At 44.1% G+C, this 11106-nt stretch overlaps 1 protein-coding gene across 1 annotated transcript in view; it reads right to left on the bottom strand.

Moving 5' to 3' along the window:
• Positions 1-11106, bottom strand: part of ERLIN2 (ER lipid raft associated 2) — a 29428-nt gene continuing 18322 nt past the window's right edge. The window contains exons 7-12 of the mRNA XM_043984403.1: positions 10680-10753; positions 10511-10569; positions 9836-9927; positions 7891-7980; positions 5287-5366; positions 1-4331 (exon numbers count right to left, since the gene is read on the bottom strand). Coding sequence (XP_043840338.1) covers positions 4134-4331; positions 5287-5366; positions 7891-7980; positions 9836-9927; positions 10511-10569; positions 10680-10753 — 593 coding nt within the window. The 3' untranslated portion in view covers positions 1-4133. The remainder of the gene's footprint in view (positions 4332-5286; positions 5367-7890; positions 7981-9835; positions 9928-10510; positions 10570-10679; positions 10754-11106) is intronic.

Here is an 11106-nt window from a genome sequence, read left to right as displayed (position 1 = left end):
TTGGTTGTATACTTTATGAAGCTTTTTCAGAAGGGCATTAAGAAATGCACAGGATGAGAAGCCAACCTGCACAGGCGAAGGCTGTACTTTCATGCATGGAATCATGCATTCATTAAATAACCACATAACAACAGTTCATATTCATGGAGTGCTTTAAATTTCACAAAGCACTTTCTTTACAATCATCCTGTTTAGTAGGTAGTGCAAAGTTATCAATCCTGTTTTATAGATTAGGAAACTGGGATTCAGAGGTTAAATGACTGGCCCAGGGTCACATAGAGAGTAAATGTCAATGGCTGGTTTTGACCCACTCCCACTGTTATTTACATCACACTATGAAAGCATTTTAGCATCAGTTATTTCCAAATCCCATTTAAGATGCCTCCTACTCCCCCAAAAAGGCCAACCAAAATCAAAAACCCATTTTTATTGAAAGAATGAACAACAAAACCCAAAGACCTTTTACATTCACATAGGACCCCATGTGGTCCAAAAAAACCCCATTTCCAGATAGCAATGTAATACAATCAACTTTAGCTGCATCATCTATAGAATCAATAATAACATACACTAATTTCTCCAGCATAAAGGGTCACCTATTCTTCTGGGCCCTCTGGAAAACAGAATCATTTGGAACATTCAACCACCTGCTCATAAAAAAGGAGAAGGAAAAGGAACAGACTACTGATTGGCTGTCTGTTACTTCATTTACAAGGAAATGATAGGAGAGGTAGAAGAGAGAAATGGAAGGAGTTGTGATATCGATGGAATCCTAGAAGTTGGGAAGAGGTGGGTTAGGTATATGGATACGGAATAGCCACTAGCCCAAATAACGGGCACACGTTATGAAGCCTTGTGGTTTATACTAAATGAATGGCAAAGGGCTAAGTCAGTACTTGTGACTAGAAAGCATTCACTTTTTAAGATTTACCCAATGGCAGAAAATCCTGAAGAACAGTTTTGGTGCCAAGACCCTGAGGAGAAATGCCAAATTTGTTTTAAAAAAATATATTGTTTACTTATTTTGAAACGGCATTGTTGCTAAGGGATTCTTTTGGTCAATATTTTCAACTGAACACAAACACAAAAATGATGCAGTTAAGAACTCTGATTCTCCTTCAGTTCATTCCCCCCTCCCCCCTTTAAACCTCACTAGTTTGATGTGAGATTCAAGCAGGATAATATATGTGAAAATGCTTCATAAAACTATAAGGCGCTAGACAAATATAAAGTGGCAATATTAACTACAAAACTTTCCATCCTTTTAAAAAAAAAGCCTTATCATTAGAATCAATGGGGACACTGACCCCTTAGTATATGATTGCCTTATGTTATAACAGCAGACACCTCACATAAAAACTAATAATAATAATAATGAACTTTGGCTTCCTTGCAAGTCTCGTTTGTTAATGTTTAAAAAAGAAGTGAATGGTAATGTAAGAATTAGCTGTTGTAAATTTTAATGAGCAAGCAACATTCATCAAGGATGACTTTACTTTGGAAAAGCCTACAAAAACTTGGAATTCTAAAAATATTGTTACATATTTTGCTATCCAAGAAGTCTGTAAATAGCAGCTGTGACTTTATTGCCTGTTCAAATGCAAGCTACTATTGTTTTATTTCCATGTTCAGAATTCAAACATGGTTTAAAGAACAGGTTTTCTTTCCAGTAAGAGCTAAAAAACAAAGATGGATAAACACATCTCCAAAATAGACCGATAGGCTAGCTCTCCCATGTTCATCCCGGTACGGAACACACATTGGATCTGTGAAAGCAGAAACTCACAGATTTGTATTATTTAAAGTGAATGTGGATTAACACTGACAGGGTTGAGATATACAGCAGGTTTCAGCTTAAACACAGTTTTCCTGATGTTAAAGTGTTGCTGGTGCAAGGAACAAGATGGCACAGTAGGCTAGAGCTAGAGGCTCCCAGGTTCAAAATGTGAGCATGATGGTCCAGGACACCCCCTCCTCCCACTCTCCATCTTGGCTATGGTATTAACCACAGCTTGAAGGATGAGTCTCAAAGCAAAGTGTCAAACAATCACAAAATGATGTGAGACCCAAGAAACAAGTTAGGAATACAGAGAGCAAGTATTTGCCCCCATAGAGTAAAATGAAGCTTATAAACAGGCAAATCATTGAGGATGAATTTGCCAAGAAACTGGTATCAACTGACTGCTTTCCAAAGGAAGAATCAGAAGACAGGTGGGCATAGATGGGTTGCACTGTTGAAGGGAATGGCCACATTAGTGAGATCACAGATCCATTGGAGTCTCTGAATATTCTGAAGGAAGAGGGCTTAGAGTTCTGTAAAGGAGATGCTAGGATGGGAGAGGGGAGTGATACTGAGGAAAGGATGTGGCCAGTCTAAACCTGGAGTTTCAAGGAGCCACGTAGAGAATGCATCCCTCTTTCCTATGTGTGGATTTTGCTTCTTGGACAATGGATGAGCTGGGGCAGCTCAAAGAGGCAGCTTGGGCAGTGGTTTGCAAAGTTTAGTCTCAGGATCCAGAATAGGGACATGGTTTAAGACAGGAAAAGCTGATTACCTTCATAATGCCCAGACCTTTTCCTCCTCTCCCTCCAAACTCCCAAAAAGTCCGAAGCTCTGTAGGGGCAAGGCATGTCAATTCCCCTCTCCCTGTAGCCCTCCCCAACCCCGCAAGTCAATTGTTTAGGTATGGGTCTAGGTATGAGGCCTAGACCCAAGCCAGAGTAATTCATGCTCTTATTCCCTGGGAAGTAGGGTAACCATGGAAGTTCAGGGCTGGCGCCAGGAGAATGGCTGAATGTATCCAAACAGCCCCCCCCACCTCAAGTTAAAGCAAGCTGGACTTACCCCACTGGCTGTGCGCTGTAACCCCCCTAAAACAAACTATTAGAATCTCCCAAGATAGTTCAAAGCTTTCCAAAGCAGCGTCCTATTTTAAAGTAGTGTTCTGCGTTTGAAACTCTGGGGGTAAGAGTTCCGTTCCAGAGACGCTGGTCAGGTGCTTTGAATTCTATTTCCAAAGCCACTCCTAGAGGCTTAATAACATCCTACCTGCTTATTCAGTGACTTAAGTGGGTTCTGCAATTAAAAACAAAACAGAAAAATACACTGCTTAAGGAATGGACTTTGTCTCAGTTAAGCCAGAGGATACTCACACATCAAAAATGAGCCGAGGAAGAGATCCTCAGAAATATGACCAGGGCCATTTTATGTTCCCCATAATAAGGGGCTTCTCCTTTGTTCCCTTGGGTACTGGAGGGACACATTTTCAAGGCAAAGATACCACTTTATGGGGGTGAGGGTAGAAGAGACCTCAGCGGCTTTAGAGACCTGGTGAGTGTTTGTCTTTTGGATGCTGAGTAAAACCAGAAAGTGGTGCTTGCTTGCTTTTGTGGTGAGTTTACGTGTTTAGGAAAAATCCACAGAATGTTAAGAGGGAGAAAAAAGTTTATGAAACCTGTACTGTGACCACATACTGGTCCTGGAAATGTGTGATCAGATTCTGCCCAGCCTCCATACCCTGGGGCAGGGCAAGGAACGTGAAGAAAACCTTGCAAAGCCTAGCACCATTATTGTATTTTTTTAAAACAAGGGCTCAAAGAAAGTATATCCCTAAAACAATACATGTAGGTGATAAAAGAAATGCCAGTTCAAAAAAAAATTGACTTTCTGCAGATGTTTTTCCATAAATCCGCTGGCAAGTCTTGGAAACACATGTTTTGCTCCGTTGTTGGGCTTCACCCCAAAGCCCCCTGCCTTGCAGGCAGGGGTGAGAGATCTAGACCATACTTCTCCATAAAACAGAAGAGTCAAATCACCTAGCAGAAACACTCTGAATTTTCCCTGCTCTTTAACGACACGATCCCCAATTAAGTCAAGTTTCAAAGGGGCCAAACCTGGAGCTTGAAGCCAAAGGGTTTAGAAGAAACCAATGCTTTTCAGATTTTGTCAGTTCAAGCTCCAAATTACAAACCCCCAAAGCAAGTGAGGGTTTAAGTCTTTTTCTTCCACTTCATCACAGTATTAGAAGAGAGTCCAAGAAGGTAGTTCTGGGGAAAGGACATTGTTTCATCTTTGAAAAATAAATAGAAAGATTTCTTTTTAGTGTCCTTCAAGGCTGTAGAAAATGTTGTGCTCACTGCTCCTCTGTGGCTGCCCCCCAGCTGTCCTCTAGGTTAGAGCCTAGATCCTCGGTCTGCCCCTCAAACTGCTTGGCCAGATTGCCTGCGGTGTCCATGAACATGTTGGGGATGTCTTTGCCAAAGTAAATCTTGCTGTTGGAGGCAATTGCCTTGTATTTCATCAGCTGCAGGTATTCTGGGGTCAGCTTCAGCTGTGCAGAAAGAAGATGGTATCCTGAGGGGGAGGGACTGATCAGAGAAAGCTTGGGGCAAAGTAGGATTTGTGTCTCTGGAGCCCGAGGGGCACATGGTGGTAACCTTTCTTCTGGGGGAGCTTACGATTCCAATGCCTTGAATTGTCAACCTGTGCTTTATGTTGGGATATCAGCCCTTATCTGTGTACATCTGTACTGATTTTGGCTTAAGTTGCTGTATTTAAAAGTCAAACAAAAACCCCAAACCCACCACCCTTGCTTTGTGCTGACTCTGGAATGTCTGGAAGTGGGCAGGACCCTGAAGCACATGGGATAAGGGTGATGCATACCTTCCAATGTGAAGCTAAGTCCCTAGGCATTGATGCCCACATTGCCAGGCTTGAGAGGGTTTGCTTATTTGAAATTCAATTTCTTTTGCAACAACCATGTCTAAGGTTGTGAATCCCAGGACCAGTGTGATGACTCTTCTGGCTGGGAATGCCTTAGGAAGGCAAATCTATCTCAGGCAACTGAGAAAGAGGCAGTTAAGTACTAGTAATTGACCTTTTCTGGTTGTTAAGGGTAATCCCTTTCCCTAAGTCAGAATTGGAGACCATCTCCTGAACTTTTCTTCCTGATGCATAGAACCTAACCGAGTCCATAAGGCTCTGAACCCTTAATATGATATCCTTTGCTTTATATATGGAGGACAAACTCAGACAAGTCCTAATAGACCTTTCCCTATTATCTCCCATTTCTATAGACTTTAACGCTGGGAATTTGAGAGAGAAGGGAACTTCCAATTTCCAGTACTGGGCATCTAAGAGCTCTGAAAGGCCCTCTATGCACCGGAATCCATTTCTATCCAGGCGCTGATGAGCACAGGCCACGCCAACTCTGGCTAGGAGGGGTTTCCAGATGACTCCCAAATGAACACCCAAACCTCCCCTATCCAGGTGCAATAAGCCATTACCTTATTTGCTTCAGCTATTTTCAGGGCGGTATAACACTCGGCATCAGCTTTTGCCTTCTCTCGAGCTAGGAATGCAGCATCTGCCAGGGAAGAATACAGTAAATTAAAGGCAAGGTGGTATGGCCTGATGGAGTTTGGGCTGCAAGTCATAAAACCTGGGTTCTAGGTCCAGTTCTGCCACTCACTAGTTTTCCAACCTCATGAGTCCTGCACCTCAATAATCCTCCTCTGTGAGCTTAGGATAAATGGCACCTTCTCTATCCATCTCACCAATCTGGTGTGAAGCTCAAGAGAGATTGTGAGAAGTGTCAGAAGTATGTATGTGGATGGGGACTTCACCGGTGATTTTCTTGGGTCAGTGAGTTCCCCAGAGAGGAAATTCCCTCCAACAATGTCAGTCAGTTCCTTCTCTGCAGCTTGTCTTGAGAGAGCCTAGAGCACTAAGAGATTAAATCACGTGTCCCTGGTCTACCCAGTCAGAATGGTTGGGACTTGAACCCAGGCCTTCCTGGCTTTGAGGTAAATGACATCACATTAGCTTTTGTTTTATTTTAAACACACATATGTATGCATGTACATTTATAATCCTATGACAAAGCTCCAGCGAGACACATCTACCCCAAATTAGGCAGGAGGGGTCAAAGTGTTCCTAGGGAATCAAGCCCGGCTCCCCCATGTCACACACCCTTACAGACCCCTAGTTAAGAGAGCAGGTAGCTGTCCATTCTAGGGCTCACCTTCCCTAATCCTCCCTTTACACCAAAAGCCCAGGGCCTGCTCTGTATAAAGTCAGAGATGGATCCATGGCCCCTAACTCCATGTGCCAGGGAGGATGATGGTGATGATGCTAGAGCATGTAGTAATTCAGCAGCTCCATCTCCCTGTTTTCCTGACTTTTATTTCACTGCTCGTTCCCATCCGTCTTCTAGAAAGGCCTCTCAGGAGCACACAAGTGCTCAGATAACCAGACCTTCTTCAGTACTTGAAGAGTTCATGACCTCTTCGACGATGCCCATCCCCTGTACCAGGGTGGACTGTGACTCCCTCAGGGTCATGTTGTAGCAGCTCAAAAAACTCGTCCTCTGGAGGCCGTCTTTCAGCTGACCAGCCGTCCCAAACCCAGCTAAACTGAGCCTCAGGACAAACAGACCATCACTGGGCCCAAACTTGAGGCCTTGGCTTTGGCCATGATGAGACCCCAGAGGAGCACCTTTAGTGGAAGCATGAGATGCTCTCATTAAGACTACTCCTGCCTGAATTAAGAGTGGTTCAGCTGGGGGCAGCTAGGTGGCACAGTGGATAAAGCACAGGCCCTGGATTCAGGAGGACATGAGTTCAAATCCAGCCTCAGACACTTGACACTAGCTGTGTGACCCTGGGCAAGTCACTTAACCCCCCATTGCCCCACAAAACACATACCAAAACCAAAAAGAGTGGTTCAGCTTCCCATCTGCAAGCAGTACATCTTACTAACCTAACTGTGAGCACGAAGCACATTTTATTTGTTTTTGTTTTGTTTTTGCTGGACAATGGGGGTTAAGTGACTTGCCCAGGGTCACACAGCTAGTAAGTCAAGTGTCTGAGGCCGGATCTGAACTCAGGTACTAATGAATCCAGGGCCGGTGCTCTATCCACTGCGCCACCTAGCTGCCCCCCCCATGAAGCACATTTTAAAACCCTGGTGAGCTTTACTTTCCCTGCCCTGGGAACCAGGCCGGGACCATGGCTAATATCGGTAGCCAAAAGCCTGAGAAGAAAGGTCATTTTGTGGATGGGTGGGTTCTCAAAGCATACACCCAGCATACCATAGGGGTGGAAGGCAGCAGTATGGGGGGAGACTGCAGAACGGCCAGGCTTCTGGCTGCCTTGTAGCTCACTCTGCTGGCCTTGGCACCTGGTGACATGTATTTATAAGAAATAAAAACTTATTGTCGTTCTGCTGGGAACTCCTTAATGAGGAACCGCTGATCTGTAAAATCCTAATTGGCTCCTCAATGGGCCCCTGCAAAGCTGACAGGCCCCATAATGAGTGTAATTGGACACAGCGCCTTGTAGCTTGAAGCCTGGGACTCAAAGTCCTGTTTTTGTCCTGGAATTTGCCTGACACAAGACACTACATGGGGGCCAGGGGCAGGGGTGGGAATGAGGTGGGGACTTCAGGGGTAGGGAGATGATGGCGAATAATAATTAAAAAAAAAAAAGAACAGCCAAGAAAACACTTGTACCTAGTTATTCTTGGTGATTATCATTGAGTAGGGCTGGTTTAATGAGAAAAAGAGAAAAAAAAGTCTCAGGACATTCATTTGAGAACAGTCCTTGTTACCTCTGGGTCCTTGGACAGGAGAAGCTATTGGCTTTTGGCATTTCAAGCAAACGTACTTACAGAGAAATAGGAAATAGATACAAACATAGTCGAAATGATTTCCCTAAAGCTTTGCGTATGCCCCAAAGAGGAATGGTGACACTAGTGGGAAGTACAGCTGGACTTTCTTGAAGAGAGAGCAAACAGGCAGTGACAATGATTGACATCTCTTGTCTGCCTTGCACTTGCCCCCACCCCCCAAATGTGAGAACAAGTCACATTTACTACTTGTGTATACTTGCCTTCAATTTCTGAAATCTTCTTCTCTGTTTCTTTCTCCATAACTTTCTGTCCATAGGTTATTTCTGCAACCTGAGCCACCTTTTCTGCCTCTGAATTAATAAAGTTAAGAAAAGTCTCAGTCGGTAGGAAACTAGGTATGTGGAATGTTAGTTTCAACTGGTTTTTTTCCCCTTTATTTAAAAAAAAAGTCTCTAATCCAGAAATAGCTGTGACATGAAACCAAAAAGTATCAATAAAATGTAAATGAAAAAACCCTACAAAATAACAAAGTGGTTTCCAATCTCAGAAGTTGTTATGAGTAGATCTGGCTGGCACCTTGGTTTCTTCCTTACGTTTAACTGGGTACCCATGGTGTGCCAAGTATTGAGCAAATGTGAACAAAAATTCCTGGGCTAGAGTTGGCTCTAAGGCTGAAGCTGGAGTCAGGGTACAGGTAAGAGGTGGAAAGCTCTAGGGGTCACATATATCTTAGTCCCACGGGGCTAGATGACAGACATGAGTAACTGAGGGGTTCCTGCAACAAGACAGGTGGGCCAAAGAGATTTAGTCAGGTCAGAGGTAGACTGAGGAACTGACCCCAACTTTGCCCAGTCTACAATGAAAAGCCTCTTTGTCACCCTTTCTCCCACAGAGACTTGGTATGAAAAAATATTTTCTTTCATGATCTTCACCTTCCTGTACCCAACGAATCAGAATTCATTAGCTTATGCGGTAAGGCAGAAAGATGGAGGGAGGAGGGGGACAGGAGGCATACATTCAGAAGCATAAAGTTTTAGAAATTAAGAATTGGAAAGGAGTGAGTCCATCATCTTGGCCAAACCATCCATGAATACGATTATCCTCTTATTAACATCATTAACTAGTGGTCATCTGGCTTCTGCCCAATGCCTCCAGTGGTACAAAAACTCACCACATGCTCACCACCCTCTCTTCCCCTCCCCACATTCAACAGCCTGAAAGAGACCATTCTCCTGCTGTACAGTTCTGTTAGCAGGTTTCTCCTTCCTGACAGGCTAGGTGGCATAGTGGATAAAGCACTGGGCCTTAAGTCAGGAAGATCTGAATTCAAATCCAGCCTCAGATACTTACTAGCTGTGTGACTCTGGGCAAATCACTTAACCCTATTTACTTCAGTTTCCTTATGTGTAAAATGAAGATAAAAAAGCACCTACTTCGCAGGGTTATTGTGAGGACAAAATGTGATAATATTTGTAAAGCACTTTGCAAACCTTGAAATGTTGTAAATGCTAGCATTGATATTATTACTGTTAATAAATCATTATCACTATTGTTATATTAAGCCAAAGCCTGTCTGTCTGCAACTTCTACCCACTGCTCCTAGTTCTGCCCTTTGAGGCCAAGTAACACAAGTTTGATCCCTCTTTCACAAGAAGGAAACAGTGGGTGTGGGAGAACAAACTCTAGATTAAGATGTGGGTTTAAATCCTGGCTTTATTTATACCTATGTGAGCCGGCTTCCTTATCTACAAAAGGGGGTGGACCAAGCTCCTTCCAAATCCAAGTCCCATGATGCCTTATGTCCATTCCTCCTCCCTCCCTCCCACCTCCAAAGTCTTCTCTTCTCTAGACTGAATAGGTCACAGACCTGAACACAGCACTCCAGATCTGGTCTGACTGGGGCATGGCATCTTTATGGTGTTAGACATGATGTTTCTATTACTTTGGCCTAAGAGCACATTAGCTTTTGGGTGGCAGACTCATGCAGGTGCCCCAAGCTGGTACTTCTGTAGCTGTTTTTTTTAACCATGGATAGGCCTTCATACTCACTGCCATCCCTGCTTGGCCTCTGGTAACTTAGTTCTGGGTCTACTCATATTCTAAGGAGGCCAAGGAAGCCTCCCCTAATGGGTACCTGAGCATCCTTTGAACTTCCCACTTCCATTCCCTCCCTCCCATTTTTCTGCCCAGGAACCATATCCGGACCGATGAGAGCCTTCTTCCGCTCTGTTTCTGCTTCCTTTTCCACCACCTTCTGTTTCTGTGCTGCAATAAGGAGTTTTGTCTTCTCACTTTCCCTAAAGGGGGAAAAAAAATCATCCAGCTGTTATGAAAGGCAGTTGTGTCAAAAGCTGTAGAGGGGGATCTGCTGTCCCTCAGAGACAACAAACTCACTGAATGGGCAGAAGCAAACTGCCCGTGTCACATTCTCTCTGGTGGCTTCTGCTCAATGTCCCAGGTAAGAGCTGACCTGTTTCAGATATTAAAGTGGTTCTCCTTTCACTCACAATAAGTCATTTGTGGGAAATAAAACATAATTTACTTTTAGGAAAATAAACTCACCTGCCCCCTCAATGCTATTTCCCTCCTACCTGTGGTATGAACCATTAAACACAAACAAGGCCCACAGGACCCTTTCTAGAGCATGAGTGCTTTCCACAGACTGCTCCTGTGGCTTTCAATCGCAGTCCAACAGCCCAGGTGACAGCCCCAATGTGCCTACTTCTCTACCACGGTGAAAGAGGCTGCTTTGTTTTTTTTTCTTTTTTTTTAAGTGATGAGGAACAAAGACTCTGGCTAGAACCGAATGCTCATCTTGGGCACGGGAATCCAGTTTTATGGGGCAAGGACAGGGAGAGGCTCAAGCCTAAGGATACTCACATCAGTTCGTAGTTTCTCCGGATTGCCTCAGGAATGTTGGGCTTTGTGACCCGCACAGCCTGGAGGAGGGCAAAAATGGATGGGGTGGTGAGGGTCCCAATGATCACAGTACTCACTGTGGCAAGGAATTCAGTCATCATAAGAATCCCATGCCAGGGCCCTGCCTTACCTGAATGACAAGTCCAGGAGCCATGGAGGTCAGGTCTTGTTGCAAAGCCAGTTTGAGATTTTCATCAATCTGATCTGATGTAGAGTGAAAAGAAATCAGTATAATTAAACATTTAGACAAAGAGTTTCAGTTCAGGTTATTAGATCAGCTAAAAGAATGAACCTTAAAGGCAAAATGTTGGTGTGGTAGAAAGAGTGCTGGACTTGGGAGTCAGACTCCCAGGTATACCACAGGTCACCTGCTCCATTCTTTCCCCTACGACACCCCCCACAAGTGGGAGTCTGCCCTCAGCCTGTAGACGCCACACTTGAACAGAACCTGCTGCTACTAGAGGCAGGCCATCACTCTGGGGTAGCTCTAATTGTTAGGAAGTTTTTCCTGATGTCAAGCTACAATTGGCTTCTCCACTACTTTTATCATTCATTCC

This window comes from Dromiciops gliroides, chromosome 2 (genome assembly GCF_019393635.1).
Source record: "Dromiciops gliroides isolate mDroGli1 chromosome 2, mDroGli1.pri, whole genome shotgun sequence".
Classification (NCBI taxonomy): domain Eukaryota; kingdom Metazoa; phylum Chordata; class Mammalia; order Microbiotheria; family Microbiotheriidae; genus Dromiciops; species Dromiciops gliroides.
Note: the sequence above shows the minus strand (reverse complement) of the source record. Positions and strands in the feature narration are given on the sequence as shown.